The 17,180-nt window shown below is 51.5% G+C and overlaps 1 protein-coding gene across 2 annotated transcripts; it reads left to right on the forward strand.

Annotated features, from left to right (window-relative positions):
- Positions 1-168: 168 nt before the first annotated feature.
- STRADA (STE20 related adaptor alpha) lies at positions 169-16,079 on the forward strand. Of its 2 annotated transcripts, none has more exons than XM_061576672.1 (12): positions 169-324; positions 2,889-2,986; positions 3,543-3,664; positions 4,561-4,669; positions 5,270-5,393; positions 6,872-7,043; positions 8,464-8,568; positions 8,815-8,923; positions 9,549-9,687; positions 10,908-10,950; positions 12,891-13,059; positions 13,767-16,079. In XM_061576672.1, exons 2-11 carry the CDS (start codon positions 2,893-2,895, stop codon positions 13,047-13,049), a joined length of 1,176 nt encoding a protein of 391 aa, XP_061432656.1. In that variant the 5' UTR covers positions 169-324; positions 2,889-2,892; the 3' UTR covers positions 13,050-13,059; positions 13,767-16,079. The 2 variants fall into 2 exon arrangements, with proteins under 2 accessions (XP_061432656.1, XP_061432655.1); XM_061576671.1 differs by having other exon boundaries at positions 169-319.
- The last annotated feature ends 1,101 nt before the right edge of the window (positions 16,080-17,180 follow it).

The raw sequence follows: 17,180 nt of genomic DNA on the forward strand, positions 1-17,180 counted from the left end.
GTGGGGAGGGGGGGGCTAGAAGTGGTGGGGGGGGCGAGAAGTGGTGGGGGGGCTAGAAGTGGTGGGGGGGGGGCTAGAAGTGGTGGGGGCTAGAAGTGGTGGGGGGAGGGGCTAGAAGTGGTGGGGGGAGGGGCTAGAAGTGGGGGGTGGGGGAGGAGTATAATAGCGTCACGGTGACGTCATCAGTCAGCCGGTGGAGCCGAGCTGTTGCACCACACTTCGTCAGAAGGAGCCAACAGCAACAACAACAACAGCAGCAGCTGGTGGTGGTTGTTGTTGTGGTGGTTGTTGTGGTGCTGGTGGTGGTGGGGCGTTCGAGGTGAGGTGCGGCTACCCGGGGGGGGGGGGGGTTGGTGGTTGTGGTTGCCCGGAGCCCCACTGACATGTCGACTCCGTACACGACTCTACTGTACGCCACTCACTCGATCCGGGCCTTGGTGTAGACTACCGCGTGTGTGTGTGTGTATAACAAGGCGACGTTTCGGGCAACGGACCTCCGTAGCGACAGAGGGGCGGGCTGCATTCGTTGGCGGCGCGGGGCGCCTCCCGTCTCGCAATAACGCGCGTGGCCTTAAAAGGGCACGAAATAATAGTGCGACGTTTCGGGCAACGGCCCTCGTGCATATTGCAGCGCACATGGGTCGAGTGGGCCAGGAACTCAGGAAGAGAGACGTGGGGTGGACGATGGGTGGCTGCAGACAGCGGTGTTTGTTTTACGCCCATAGACTTTAACACGGAGTGGTAGGCTTTCGCGATAATATTCTTAATATAGTTTTTTTTGTTAAGTTAGATCGCGTAAATATAAAGGTGTCGTTAAACCCGCCACCAGCAGACACAGCCAATTAGTACAGGTTTGTCACGTAAACAAAACGTGCTGCCAATTCGTTACTAGTACAGCACTAACCGCTTGTGTGTTGGAGAGCAAATCCACAACATTTACAGTCTACTCAGATTGTGAATGTTGTGGAGTTGATCTCCATTTACAAACTACTCAGATTATGAATCTTGTGGCTTTGATCTCCATTTACAAACTACTCAGATTGTGAATCTACTCAGATTGTGAATGTTGTGGTGTTGATTTCCATTCACAAACTACTCAGATTGAATCTTGTGGCTTTGATCTCCATTTACAAACTACTCAGATTGTGAATGTTGTGGCTTTGATCTCCATTCACAAACTACTCCGATTGTGAATGTTGTGGATTTGATCTCCATTTACAAACTACTGTACTCAGATTGTGAATGTTGTGGATTTGATCTCCATTCACAATCTACTCCGATTGTGAATGTTGTGGATTTGATCTTCATTTACAATCTACTCAGATTGTGAATGTTGTGGAGTTGATCTCCATTGACAATCTACTCAGATTGTGAATGTTGTGGAGTTGATCTCCATTTGTGAATGTTGTGGCTTTGATCTCCATTTACAATCTACTCAGATTGTGAATGTTGTGGATTTGATCTTCATTTACAAACTACTCAGATTGTGAGTGTTGTGGAGTTGATCTCCAACACACCGGTTAGTGCTGTATTAGTAACGAATTGGCCACGTTTTGTGTTTACGTGACAAACCTTTACTCATTGGCTGTGTCGGGTGGTGGCGGGTTTAACGACACATTTATATTTACGCGATACAACCCAACAAAACCCTGTATTGTGGAAGAGTTACCAAGTACTCACACGGAGACCTTCACAGACCTGACCCCAGACTGACATCGCTCCACCCAAACTCTCAACACGCTCCCTGTCAACAGCAACGTCGTCCGTGTGGCATTGATAGGGGACACGTGTGCAATGGGCGACGTTTCGGGGCACGGCCCTTGTTCATGGCACTTGAAAGAGTTGGAGAGAGTGAAAGTTCCACCATGGAGGGGGGGGGGGGTCATGATGAATATCGCATTTCACACCCAATACTGGATGACCCCAGCGGTTAAATAGGTGCGTAAACAGCTACACTATTAGTGGCCATTGAGTAATGTGCACACGCTTCAATCTGTAATGAAAACGTGTTCCTGCCAAACTATTAATAATAATAATAGTTCAATTTATAACGCGCGCAAATTTGCGGACATAATGGCCGCAACTCAGAGGCGCGGAGCCGAGCTCAGAGTCGCTCGAAAGCGTGGTTATAGAGGTGAGTTTTTAAGTCTCTCTTGAAGGAGGCGATTGAGGTGATGCTGCGAATGTGCAGAGGGGTGACGGCGTTCCAGACTGTTGGGGCTGCCACCGAGAAGCAGCGCATAGACATGACCATCCTAGATCTTGGTATCAAGAGGAGGTCGTGAGTCGCGCTGCGCAGGCATCTGCCGTGTGCTGCCATAAAACACGAGGTTGCCTGCTGGGAACATCTGGGCAGTTCACCAGCACCTGTTCAAGCGAGCCTGACTGCTGATGAGACACGGCATGTCGAAACCGGCCCGGGGTTTTAGCTCGTGGTTTAACCGATGCCGCCTGAGATTATGCACTCGCAGAGGGTAGGGCCGATGGGATGCGTCAAAAAAAATTGTGTGTGAAGGGACATTTTTTTGGAAGGAGCATTGCCCGCTTATAAATCCCATACCTGTCAACTGCTTATCAGTGCCCTACCTTATTACAGACCAATTCAGACCTTATTGGTCTTTATTAATCTCAATGTTCATCCTACAAAGTCCCATCGCAAGGTAGAAACACAAACACATAGACACTTGTCTTGTTGTTGCCCGTATTGAAACGGCTGTACCACCGTATGGACCTTAAAAACTCAATTTCCCTGTACAAGAATACGGGGTACACCGTATGGGTCAACAGCTACATAAATGTTGCGGCACTTGCACTGGCAGTCAATTTGCTGCTGCGTGTCCCTGTACGGCGGTGCTCGTGTTGCGTTGACGCGTTGCTCCCTCACGCAGGCTGATGGTCTATCGGACCGAAGAGGTTCGGAGGAAAAGAACGATGACCACCTCCTACCTGCCCGAGCGCAACCACTACCAGACGATCAGCATGCTGGGTGCGTGACGACGATAATAATGCTCCGAGCAATCTGTACCTCTCTAGCTCAGTCAGCTGAAGTCTCCCGCAAACCACGCGACTTCTGTTGTGGCCACCCCCAGCTCTGAACCCCTCCGCTGTCACCGCCGCCCCCTGTGGGAACAGACGCTGCTCCATCCGTGCCAGCTCACTTCTTGCTCGTTCTTCTCTCTTCTCCTCCTCTTCCCTCGCATCATCATCATCACCATCATCACCATCATCACCCTATCATCCCTGACATCTTGGCGCCATCATTCCTTCTCCCGCTCAGAACTACACCACCACTTACAATAACCCAATTCGTCGTTTCAAATTACTGTCACGCTATGTACAATTTTATAATTGCTGTAAAGCGCCTCGGTAAAAAAATATCAGATCCCGTTCCCGGCGCAGAGCTCCTTTTGGCCTCTGCAATTATGTGAAACAAAACGTCTATCCGGGGATCGGGGTGCGCCGGTGGGGTTGGGGGCATCTTTGTACGTACATATGTTGAGCCTCTTTCGCGCCGTGCGTCGCCAACCGTGTCTCGGTTGCAGGGAACGGATTTGAGGAGTTGATGTCCGTTCGCCTGGCGCGACACGTGCCTTCGGGGAGCTACGTCGCCGTGCGCCATATCAACCTGGAGGGCTGCTCCCATGAGCTCTTCTCGCTGCTGCAGGTGAGGACTCAAGAAATACACTTCCCTCCCCCCCCTAAGCAGCGGCGCAGTGAAACCCAGCAAGGGCAGTGGCATGGCCGCTGCAGAACCAGGGCAGTGAGAGAGCCTGACACATGGTCCCCCCGGCGTGCTCCCGCGTTCCTCAGCTGCCCCAGACGCACGTTTGGCGGTGACGTGGACCCAGCGGTGCAAAGCTCTCCCACTCGTTGCAGAGGTTCATGGTTCGAAACCGACGGGCTGGCCCGGTCATGTCGCGGGTGTGTCGACCGCGGAAAACAAAATAAATACCGCACGCCGTTTGCTTCACAGCAGACGTTAAACATCCCGTGATGTCGTTCGAACGGCGTAGGCCATCTGTGTGCCGGCGTCACAGTCTGTGTTTGGCTTCACCTGGGAAGGCCATACTTGAGTGGTACCAACACCTTTAACTCTCCGATAACTTGCTCAATTTTTACGGTGGACATTCTCTGGGGGCACTTTCCCTACTATTGGCTCCCCCTCCGTCATTTCTGTCCCACTGTCCCATTAAGCCACGCCATTGACGGTCAATATGAAGTCTTTAAAACCTCTAGACCTTCGTTGATATCAAGATCTTGAGCGTTTTAACATCCGGTTTGGGTTGTGTTCACCTGTGTACCCTTGGGTGCGTGTGTGTGTTATATTCTGTGTCGTGTGTGCGTCTTGTGTTTGTCATTTGTGTATGCCGTGTTCGTGTCGTGTCTCATACTGATTTGCGGGCGTGAGGGGGCCGAGCGGGGCGTTGTGACGCCGCGCCGTTGCGATGCTCTGTATCCCACTGCACGTAGCACACGAGGTTGGAGCGCTATTTTGGCTCGTGGATAAAAGGTGGAACTCGAGTTGAAAGATTATTTTGAATTGCGTGCGTTTCCTTTCAGGATGAGCTTCATATCGCCAAGCTTTTCCACCACTCAAACATCCTGCCTTACTGGGCATCCTTTGTGGTGGACAATGAACTCTGGATCATCACTCCGTTCATGGCTTATGGTGAGATATGCGCCGCTACACGTGTAAAAATAAAATACAAATATACCGCAATGTGATCACGATTGCGCTGTTTTCAGAGCGCTCTACACGCGACAAGCGACTTGCATCACATCTCATCTTGCCAGTTGGCGGCGGGTCCCTGTGCAAGACAAGGTGTCTCAGCACCTGGCCTGCCGCCTGGCCTGCCAGGTGCCGAGTCACCTTCTAGGGGCGATGATTGTTGCTGCTGCTGCTGATGTGTAATCCCAAACGAGAAGCGCGCGGAGCAATTTTTTGAATGTGGATCGTGACGCCAGCACAGCAGTGGGCCGCCCGTTTCAAACGACGCCGCGTGGGGACCGTAAAACGTCTACGGCGCGCAGACGCAACTTTACCTTCGATACGCACCGCATCGATTAACCGGGGCGGCCTGCCGGATGTCAGACCACGAACCTCTGATCGGCAGGCGGCGGGCCCGTTTCGCCCATCCACTTTGCTTGACGTGGGGCCGCCCCACGCCGCGCGTTGTCGCGAGCGTTACGTGACCGTAAACGACAACAACAACAACAAACACAAACAACACAACAGCAAGCAGTTGCCGTGTGGGACGTGGCGGCGCAGGCTCGGCGAAGGACCTCATCTCGGCGCACTTCACGGACGGCCTGCCGGAGCCGGCCATCGCCCTGGTCCTGTACGAGGTTCTGCGAGGGCTGGAGTACGTCCACAGGATGGGCTTCGTGCACAGGTGAGAGGAGGTCAACGTGCGAGACCACCGCGGCGGTGAAACGTCGGCTAGCCGGGCCCCCATGGAGGGGTTGGAGGGGAGGGTGGGGGGGGGTGGGGTGCCCGGCACTGAGTGGCGAACAGCGGTTGTTGTTGTTGTTGTTGCGTTGTTAGCGCGCTACTTTACGAAACGGCGACCCGCGTTTCATTCCCGCTTACAGCCAACACCGGTGACGATTATCTGAACCAGTCTTGGGCCTCCGCAAGGTCGATGTAGCCTCAAATTGAGTACCTGGCGCGGTGTGTAAACATCGCCACTGGGAAATACAAAGGCAGACGGGCGTGGTGCTGGCCACCCCCCAAACCCCGTGTGCGCCGTGCCGGCCTTCTTGGGTGCTACTCGCTAACAGCACTTGCCGCAGCAGTGTAAAAATCTAAACTAATTTTAATTTCAGGAAGTAAGGCCCATTGAGCTGTATAGCTTATTTTCAGAAGTGACCACAAATGATAGCTCAACGAGTGGCTCATTGTCATCGTCATCACGTCGAAATCTCTAGCAGCCAAATACTCTAAAACGTGTGACGTTCATTCTAAATTTGGAGGAAAAAAACGGAGGACCCGGAGAAATATCCATGTGCCCACAGGGAGAACATGCGAACTCCAGATGTACACATAAATAACCTCTTGTTGTAACAGCTTTCTCACTCGTTCAGCAGTTCCACTGCTGGATTATTTTTTTCCGCCTGCGGACGACCGCTTGTGTTGCGATCGAAACGTCGTGATATATTATTTTTTATTTTATTTTATCTTTCTACCTACGTGACTTTACCGAAAGAACCAAAGAGTATGGATTCCTGCAGTCACGAAAGCTTCAAATCAAGATACAGTAAAACCTTGAATTGCGAGCATAATTCGTTCCGGAAACGTGTTAGTAATCCAAAGCACTCGTATATCAAAGCTCTCGTATATCAAAGCTCTCGTATATCAGTTGTGATCACGTGACGCTCGGCAGACAAAGCGTATACACGTACTGCTCGTATTGCAAGACCTCGCTCGTTTATCAAATGGATATTTATTTATAAAATTTGCTCGTCTTGCAAAACACTCGCAGACCAAGTTACTCGCAATCCAAGGTTTTGCTGTATGAAGCTCTTTTTGACAGATGTCCAGTAGGGGCGGGTAAAAACATTACAACAACAAGCAGTACAAAAACACGATGCTCGTGCTAAGTGCAAGAAAGGTAAACAAATCACACAAACAAATACAAACTAAACCATCCCCATCCTACCAGGCAAAGCCCACTGAGGTATCAACTTATTTTTTGGAAGCGACCTGGCCACAAATCACTGCTCAACAAAGCGGCCCATCACTTGGACATTTATAGCAGCACCAAAATAAAATAAAAATAATTTAAACGCGAGGCGGTTAACACCTCCTAGCCACCGCAGTCTGTTAAGGCTGCACGGCGGGGTGGGGGGTGGGATCTCTGTGTTGTGCTAGGAGCGTGAAGGCGAGCCACGTGCTGGTGTCGGCGGACGGCCGCGTGTGCCTCACGGGGCTGCGCAGCGCGCTCAGCATGATCCTGGACGGGCACCGGCTGCGAGCGGTGCACACCTTCCCGCGCCACAGCGTGGGCACCCTGCCCTGGCTCAGCCCGGAGCTGCTGCAGCAGGTGCGGTCTTCCGCACTAGCGGACATACACGTGCGCGCACACACACGCATATATAGCCACTCGTCACCGCGGAAATCGTCAACACCCACGGCTGCAGCATCGTCTGGTCTCGCCTCGGCTCTTGCAACTTCGGCCTTGTTCGATCTTCATCATGAGCACAGTTGGCTACGTGCGGTGCGAAAGAAGTTCAACATACGAGCAACCTCAAGAAACTCCCGATGGTTTCAAAACCATCTCGATCCCATCATCCTCAGCGCCTGTCATCCTCGGCTGGATTTATTCACCTCCCTCCACTCCCTCCCCCATTGGCTTCCCACCATCACCAGTAGGGTCCGCTACAGGATCTCCTGCCTCTACTCCCTCCTCCACTGGCTTCCCACCATCGCTAGCCAGGTCAGCTACTGGATCTCCTGCCTCTACTCTCTCCTCCACTGGCTTCCCACCATCGCTAGCCGGGTCAGCTACAATTCTCCTGCCTCTACTCCCTCCTGCACTGGCTTCCCACCATCGCTAGCCAGGTCAGCTACTGGATCTCCTGCCTCTACTCCCTCCTGCACTGGCTTCCCACCATCGCTAGCCGGGTCCGCTACAAGATCTCCTGCCTGTGCCACCACGGCGCCTCTGCTCTCAGTCATCCACATCTGTCTCCTCGCTCCTGTCTGCCTGCACCACAGCTCATGGTAGAACTCTCCGCAGCAGCAGCAGCGCAACCACCAACCTCCTCCCCTCTAACCACCAAGGACCAGGGACGGTCACTGCCGGGCGTCGTTTCATCATGGCTGTCCTGTGGAGAGACTCGCCTCATGCCGTACGAATGTGGAATTTCCATCGCTGGGCCCTGCAGCTTTGTAAACAGGAGATCAGAACCAATGCCTCAGTGTTCACCACAAGTACTGGGTGTGGTTAATGCTGACTTGATTCTTTGCAAAAGGTTTCTATTTGGCGTTTGAACATCTTAACACCTCCTGTTTTATTTCCAAAAAGAGTAAAACCTATTATTATTTTTCACCCCAAGCTATAAATGCTCAGATACGTGTGGCATTGTCTTTGTACTCTTCACTTTTTGGCGTTCTGTGGTCTGACACAGGTGAGACTAGGCCCTAAAGAAGGCGGTCTCTGGTGTAGGCCGATCAGTTTGGAATACAATGCCATACATTATCGGAGGATGTTTGTTTGCATGTTCGCCACAAGTACGTGTGGTTAATGCAGTACTTTATTCCTTGCAAAATGTATCTATTTGGCGTTTGAATAACTGAACACCTCCTGTTTGATCGTCAGAAACAGTAAAACCGATTCTTATGTTTCATGCCTCGGTGTTGGTTTGAGCAGGAAGGGCCCGTGGGGGTGTCGTCCAGCCTTGGTGGTGGCGGCGGCGGCGGCGACGCTGCTGTGACGCGTTGTCGGCTTTGTTGCTTTGCAGAACCTGGAAGGGTACGACACGAAGTCGGACATCTACAGCCTGGGCATCATGGCCTGTGAACTTGCCAATGCCCACGTGCCCTTTAAAGACATGCCCACCACACAGGTAACAGTCGCATCTCATCACTTCCGTTTTCAAGGTTGCCGCAATTTTGTTTCCCCACCCGGTGCGGTGTGTGGACTTCGCCACTAGGGGAGACAAAGGCGGCCGGGCGTGGTGCCTGCTACCCACCGCTCGTGCCGGCCTTCATAGGCGCTCTCTTAACAGCACTTGCCCCAACAGCCTGTTAAGGCTCTGTGGGGGGGCGGGTCTTTGTGTGCGTGCGTGCGTGCGATGTTGCGATCGACTCAGATGTTGCTGGAAAAGTTGAACGGCACCGTGCCGTGCCTGCTGGACACGCACACCATTCCCGCGGAGGATCTCAATTTGCAAAACGCCCGCGCGTCTCACGGAGTGGAAGGTATGCCTCTCAGTGGGCCAGCAACGCGAGATTTTAAACAATAAATATGAATATATGTATGTACACGGGGCAGCCCTCCACTCATGAACTGACGGCTTACATTCCTGAGACCCGTTCGTAAGTCCGTGTCTCTTTGTAATCTCGAAACGCAATATTTCACTGCATGTTATAAAATCTATTACGCTTCAACAAAAAAGTGATGCATTGTTAAACTCATAAATGAGAAGAGATATCGTACCGTTGCATGTCATACTGTCATACATACTCGATAGCAGTGGTTCTTGATCTGGGAGTGCGAGATGCCCTTCTGTGGGTGCGAGACATGGCCAGATTTTTTTGGGAGGTAAATAATCGAAAACACAAATTTAGCACGGGCCACGTCAGTCCAACTACTTTGTTTCATCAAACCCTACATATTTATTCACGTGCATTTGTTTTACAATTGAAAACCAAAGGGGGGGGTGCAAGGCTGCAGTAACGGTTAAGAACCACCGCTCTATAGTAAGAAAAACACAAATCAAACTTAACGTGAAAAGAAAAAAGAAAAATCGGCTTTATCTTACCTGGAGTCCGATCGTCTCGCTGTCTCCCGTCGCTGGTGACTCGTCACGTCTACACGGCGCAGGAGGGGCGGGAGGCGGTGGGGCGGCGGGCTGGCCGGCGGCGTCTTCCCCCGACCAGTTCTCCCATCCGTACAACCGCACCTTCTCCGCGCCCTTCCACAACTTCACCGAGATCTGCCTGCAGCGAGACCCCGACAGACGGTACCGACGCGTTTCCACCCTCTCTTCTTCAGCGACTACCCCCACCCTTCCCCCCTGCTTCAAGTGACGTTCGGCGCTGGGCGCTCGCAAACCGAGCGACAGCTTGCCTTCCCAAGCAGCTCAAGGGGTCCTCGGATTTCTACAGTGAAGCGTTCCCCCCCCCCCCCCACGCTTCGTACAGGTTTAGTTAAATTTTTTGTCCCGAAGCATATTTTGTTGCACGATGGTGTGACTGATCTGACCAGTCTGACTCTGCTGATGAGACCCAGAAGGTCGGAACCCGGTCCAGAGTTTGTTTGCTTGAATAATTGCTGCCTGGATAATATTGGTCCTGAAAAGCCGATCGGCCGATTGCCCACAACATTTCCCGCACCTCCGATTATCACGGCTGGCTGCATACGGTGCGTAAGAAGTTCGACATGGTAACAACGTTCACGTATCCGACCTCAACTTATCCGCTCACACGTGCGTCCCCGGTGAGTCGGATGTGCGGCGTCGTGCCGTACTTACAAACGGGGGGCTTAACACGTTCCTTCGGAGTGGGCAGGTAGGAACTTGGTTGGACAGCTCATTCGTGCATGACAGACAAATAATCCCTGGTGGGTAGTGTGGAAGCTGTTGTTCCTACCTGTATAAGTGTAGTGTATCGTGTCGTGTATAGTGTAGTGTGTAGGTTAAATGTTGAGTTTTATAAGGGCACCACGGGGTGACCAGCCCCTCCCCACCCAGCCCCTCCCCACCCAGCCCCTCCCCACCCAGGCCCTCCCCACCCAGCCCCTCCCCACCCTCCCCACCCAGCCCCTCCCCACCCTCCCTTCTCCACCCAGCCCCACCCCTCCCACCCCCAACTGAATCACCTTAAGGCTGGGAATGTTGAAAGAAACACGAGGCAAAAAGATCCGCTTTTTTCTTTTCAAGGCTTCCATTTTATGAATGGAGCCACCCTCCCCCAGTTCCATTTTGTGAATGAAACATCGCCCGTCTCCTCATTGGCCCGAGTCGCGGCGGTGCCCCCCCCCCACCACTAACCCCCCCCCACCACTAACCCCCCCCTCTACCAACCCCAACCCACCGCTCCCATTGGTCGGCGCACCCGAGCCAATGGGAGGGCTCTGGTGGGGCGGGGCCATGCACGACAGACAGACAAATAATCCCTGGTGGGCAGTGTGGAACTGTTGTTCCTACCTGTATTAACACAGTTTTCTTGTACCTCTATCTAGGCCGTCGGCGACAGCCTTGATGAACCACGTGTTCTTCAAGCAGGTGAGCAGTCGCCGTCATCCACGGAGCATCGGGTAGTCCCGTGAACGCTCGTGACACTGATCCACGTGCGTGTGTTAGGGTTAGCCTGCTTATTCTCGTCATTAACCCTTCGACAACCCGACAAGATTGTCCGCGGTTTTTTTTTGTTGCCCTTCCACCGCACCTCCAATTACCACGGTTGGCTACGTACGGTGCGAAAGAAGTTCAACATACACACGTACACGATTACACATTTATTATTATTATTTTTCAGTGCCGACATATCGATCAGGGCGGCTGATCCTGCAGATTCAAATACAGGATTTCAGCGGTGCCGGCTCGACATCTCTGATCTAACCTCTGACCCAGCCGTCCGCCCCCTCGCCAGCTTGAGAGACTGAATGCTTGGAGACGGTTGCTGTTTGGGCCTCCGCTGGTTGCTAAATATCGGAATATCTGGGTTGGCTTTTTTGACTTTCGACGTTCAGCAAGACAGCGAGGCGAGAAAGGCCACCAGATTGGAGGAGTTGAAGAGTGTAGCCGTTCCAACGGGCCCGCAGTGAAACAGGAGACAGCTGTAGACCGTCCTTGTCCTCATTAGGGCTCATCGGGCCAGTACAATCATCGGTGTTCACGACTGCCAAACGAATACATTATGAGGTCGCACTCGTTACACGCAAAGTGCTTGCCACAAATGGTCCACAATATTTTGCCGATCTCGTCAAGGAGCACAAAACCATCACGCGCACTCCGGCCATCCTAGCAGCGGCTTGGAGCTGGCCGTTGAACGAAGACGGTCACCGCATCGTGCGCTCGCGCTCTCAGACGCACTTCTGCGGCCATCTGGAACGCTCTGCCTTCTGATATTAGGAAGTCACTGGAGCTATGGACACTTTTAAATCTGGATTGAAAAGTAATTTCTTTCAATCTGGATTGAAAAGTAATTTATTTAGAACTGCTTTTTGTGCTCAGTTTGTTGTTGTTCCTCCACACTTACGATTAACACGGTTGGCTTCGTACGGTGCGAAAAAAGTTCAGCATACATACATTTTGTCTGTAACGAAATCGGGGAGTGGGGCGAGGGGCAGGGAATTTGTGCCCCCTATCTATAATCTAACCAATAACCACTGGCAGCCCCAGCAGTCAACGCCACAGAGACGTTAAACAAATCTTGATTTGAAGCTTTCGTGACTGCAGGAATCCATACTCTTTGGTTTTTTCGGTAAAGTCACGTAGGTACAAAAATAAAAGAAAAAATAATATATCATGACGTTTCGATCGCAACACAAGCGGTCGTCCTCGGGTGGAAAAAATAGTCCAGCAGTGGAACTGCTGGACCAGCGAGAGAGCCCAAAGACGCATCTGGCGTCATCTGGTCGAACACCGGTTGAGACGAGGCTCTAAGGAAAGCGGTCTCTGGTGTGGACCAATCAGTTTCAAGGACAATGCATACATTATCAGAGTATTGTCTTTTTTTGCATTTTGACTGCAAGTATTGTGGTTAATGTAAACATGATTCCTTGCAAAAGGTTTTAGTATATATTGGTACTGGCAAAGGAGGCCTCATGATGTAGATATTATTTTTTATTTTATTTTTCTACCTACGTGACTTTATCGAAAGAACCAAAGAGTACGTTAAACAAATGTTACACGCCGAGCAGAACGAGTAACAATTCGATCTACTGCTGCCTATCGTGCATTCTTCTCGACCTCTGGTCCCCTTTATTTATATTCTGTATCAAAGGTCAACATGCGTACATGCTGCTCCATCTATGCCTCAGGGGAGCCTCATACATGCAGAGGGCTCGTACCTCTACCCTATGGGTACCCCCGCCGCCCTGTCCTCGCGGTGACGATAGATAAATTAGTTGCGACACTTTGCTGTGAACGCCGAGGAAACCCAACGCGGCGGCTCTGTTGCTGGAACGTTGCTGGAACGTTAACGGCGACGTTGCGTGCAGGTGCGCAAGCGGCAGTGCGACGCCCTTCCCGAGCTGCTGAGGCCCGTGGCGCCGCTCACGGAGCAGGAGGCGGCGACGCGCGCCCACCCGGACAACGGCCTCGACGGCGTCGTGCGTGGCCTGCAGCGCATGCAGGCCGCCGACGACTGGGACTTCTGATGGCGCCGCCGTGAGTGTCGAGTTCGTTTCGGGGGTTGCCGTCGACGTTGGCGGGCCGGGCGAGAGCTCGCGACGCCGGGATGCGGGAAGCCTCGTCACGCGAGAGTGACGCCTTGGGTTCGGTCGAGGGCGATGAAAGCAAAGCGCGACACGAGTGGGATGAGACGGTGAAGGAGTGAGTGGGTGGGTGGGTGGGTGGGTGGGTGGAATGGTGGGTGAGCGGGTTGACTGATTGGGGTCCAGATCAGTGTTACCAATTTCAAGTTTCCAGGTGGGAGCGCAAAAGAGCTGGATACAGTCTCGTTTGCATGAGCGTGCAATTACATGACCCATGGGCTGTGTAAGGGGGCAGTGTTGGGTCACGTGACCCACGGTCTGGCTCTGGTAACTGCAGCTGCTATGAACGTTGCGAACCGTTCTTCACGTTCCGTTGATGGAGGAGGGGACGGCATCTGCCGTGCCTCTGCTCTGGAGCGGTCTAGAGAGCTGACCACTGGTTTGCTGGGTATGGGTCGAACCCCAGACGTCCTTGTGTGGGGGTCGCTAACGAGTTGCCCGTTAACGAGCTGCCCGTTAGCGAGGCTGGGAAACGGAACTCACCTCGGGGACGACTCTTGAAAATGTTTTCTGCTTTTGACGGACGACGCTCATTTGGGCTGCTCGTGGTCTTTCACCGTCTTCTCTTCCTCCCTCCTCCCTCCGTGACCCGTGCCCAAGTGGAATCGCCCCAGACGGATCGCTGGACAACTTCGGCCTCAGTTCGCCTTCCGTGGAGCCCCGGAGAGGCGGCAGCGGCACGGGCTACGATGACCTCTCGCAAGCTCACCGTGGTGCGGAGCTGAGCAAAATAATTTCCTCCGCGTATGATCCTCCACTTTCAGTTTTCAACGTTTAAAAGTTTGTTTAACCCGGTTGAGAACTCCGAAAAGAGAGAGGGTCAGGGTGAGCGTCATTTGCAGGAGTGACCTGGGACATCCGTCTGCCTGTGGGGGCCGTGATTGCCGCTGAGTGTACAATCTCGATTGGGTAACTTTTGCGCCGTGCTTTTCGACTTTTGGGAAATTTCCAAATTCGATTCGACCGTGACGTCGGCACACGACGGTCCACGTCCGCAGTGAGCGAAGCGGGACCGGCGCGTGGCAGTATTATTACTACGACTAACCAGGGCGGACGCCGAAGTTTTATGACGGGTGCAACGCGTAACGAAAATTTGCCGGGCCGGCGTTTGGCGCACGTGGGCTGCCTTGTAACCCAGCGCTGCGGAGGTAGCGCCGAGGGTTGGTGGGTCACGCACGGATCGTGTGAAACTCCCTTCCCGGGGAGGAGCCGTAACCCGGGCTCGCCAGGAGAAGGCGGTACAACGACAATGCGGACTCCACATCTGTTCCGTCTCTCAACGCCAGTAGTTCTCAAACTTTACTGCAGCCTTGCAACCCCATTGGTTCTCAATCGTAAAAAAAATCACAATGTTAATAAATACAGAGGGTTTGACGAAATAAAGTAGGTTGTGCCATACTTTGCCCCATGCTTAAATTTGTGTTTTCGATGATTTACCTTCTAAAAAAATATCTGGCCATGTCGCGCACCCCCTGAAAGGGCATCTCGCTCCCCCTGAGGGTGCAGCGTGCACCCCCAGGTTAAGTAGAAGCACTGCTCCATGCGCTAAGAGTGCTCCCCCGACGAAACGCCTGGGCTTTCTCCGGCATGCATCAACATTAATTGGCCGATTACGCCTTGATATGTAGAGGACCCCTCCGAGCTCTGGGGACAGTTGTTGGTAACCGCTCACCACGCGGCTGACTTTCCCCGCTCCCATGTGGCGGATCGTCGCGCCTCTGAGCCATTTTCTCTCATCGAGAGTGAGTTGTTGTTGTTGTTCTTTACAAGTTGAGGTCGTTATTATGATGATAGTTATTGTTAAAATGTTGAGTCGAAAGTGTGCGTCTCCGGGAGACGTGTGCTCTGTGTGTACCGACGACGTTCCTCGACTTGTTTAACGTCTGTCGCCGAAAGTGGCATTTCTACAGTTTCGTCGGGAAACGTTTTCATATTTGCTCAGAAATTATAATTTAACCAAATTTGCTTGTTTTTTATTTTGGGGAGATAAAAAGAAATAAGAGTGTTTTGGTCATCCCGGGACCTTTTTTTGCCAGTATCAAAGTATGAAAAATAATTATTTTATTGCCAGAAAAGGTCAAACCTATTCGTATTTTTCATACCTTGATACTGGCAAAAAAAGGTATCCCACGATGTAGCTGCTCACCCCGAGCTAAAAATACTGTGCTCCGTGTGGCATTGTACTTGTGCTGTTCCCCTTTTGCCGCTGTCCTCTGGTCTGACACTGCTGGTGAGACGAGGCCACGAAGAAAGCCGCTTCTCTCCGGTGTAGGCCAATCAGTTTCAAAGACAATGCGTGTATCTTTCTAGATTTGAAGCTTTCGTGACTGCAAGGATCCATACTCTTAGGTTTTTTCGGTAAAGTCAAGTAGGTAAAATAATAATAAAATAAAATAATAAAATAATATTAAATTAAAATGACTAAATTAAATCACGACGTTTCGGAAGCAACACGAGCCTCCGTCATCAGGTGTAACTGCTCCAGTACAATTAAAATTACTGTCGCATAATTTTACTGGAGCAGTTACACCTGATGACGGAGGCTTGTGTTGCTTCCGAAACGTCGTGATTTAATTTAGTTATTTTTATTTATTTTATAATTTTTACCAACGTGACTTTACCGAAATAACCTAAGAGTATAATGCGTGTATCGTCAGGGGCATGTTTGCATGTACACCACAGGTACCGCGTGGTTAATGCAGCACTCTATTCCTTGCAAAAGGTTTCTATTTGGCGTTCGAACGTCTTAACACAACACCTGTTTCGTTGCCAGAAAGGGTCAAACCCATTCTTATTTTCCAGTGCAAACACTTGGGAGGCTCTCCCCGCCCCGCCACTGGGGAGCTGTCCAGTCACTTTGCTGCGCGCTGCGGATGGAGAAACGCATTGCGTCAATAAAGGCGTCGTTTTCGAGGTTGGCTCCGTGTGGCCACGCTGTGTGACCCCCCCTCCCCCTCGCAGTCGGCGAGGAACGAGTGGCGGCTGGTGGGCTTGAAGTCTCGGGGGGTGACGGCTGTGGTGGTGACGGCTGCGGTGGTGATGACGGAGAGAGGATGGTGGTTGGCGGTGGTGTTGCTTGTGATGGCGGTGATAAAGATGATGGTAGTGGTGCTAATCAGTGCCGGATGAAGCTAGTGCCGGGGCCTGTAGCATAAGTTATAAAAGGGGCCATAAATAAAAAAAACGTAAATATTAAAATACAAATTTTTTACTTCCATAGTAAAGTAATTGTATTTTTAAATCCTTTATATTAAGTTCACTTGCTTGCTTGCGCGCTTACGACCGTGCAAATCTTTCGGTCGTTTTTTAACCCACTTCCCGTGATCCAATCGAGCTGACATTTTGCACACAGACTCGTGCGTGACAATTTATTTTCGTGAACATTTTTTTCCAAAATTTTACACTTTTTAGGAAATTTATTTTTTATTTAGTTACCAATTGCTTAATGGTGGCAGGCAATCATCTGACCCATAGGTGGCAGCCATCTCAAGCCAGAGGACGAGAGGACTCTAGCCGCCACGCATATAAAGGATTTATAGTGAAAAACTTTGTTTTTACGGATTATTTGCTATACAGGCAGATAATGACAAATCGCTAGCTTTAAACGGCACTGGTGCTAATGGTGGTTGATGTTGCTGGTGAACGATGAGGGTGGTGGTGACAAGGATTGTGATGATGGTGGTGCTGATGAAGATGATGGTTGTGTTGATGATGGTAGTGGTGCTAATGGTGTTAATGTTGCTGGTGGTGGTGACAATGGTGATAATTGCTCGTGGTGATGATGATGAAGATGGTGGTTTGTTGCACCAATGTTTCGGTGACATCAACAGCCTTGGCTACAATGGCTCGAGTCACCGGTGGAAATTCCACGTGCCTGTGATGGGGTCTGACCCGCGTGGCGGCAATTTTATGACGTTATCGTAATGTGAACTTCGATGGCATCACCCGGTTTTAAACTCTTCATGACATCATGAATATTGGACCTCGTCGTGACGTCACTATTAATCACATCGA

The sequence above is a fragment of the Lethenteron reissneri genome, chromosome 61 (genome assembly GCF_015708825.2).
Source record: "Lethenteron reissneri isolate LAM-NWPU_2019-01 chromosome 61, ASM1570882v1, whole genome shotgun sequence".
Classification (NCBI taxonomy): Eukaryota; Metazoa; Chordata; class Hyperoartia; order Petromyzontiformes; family Petromyzontidae; genus Lethenteron; species Lethenteron reissneri.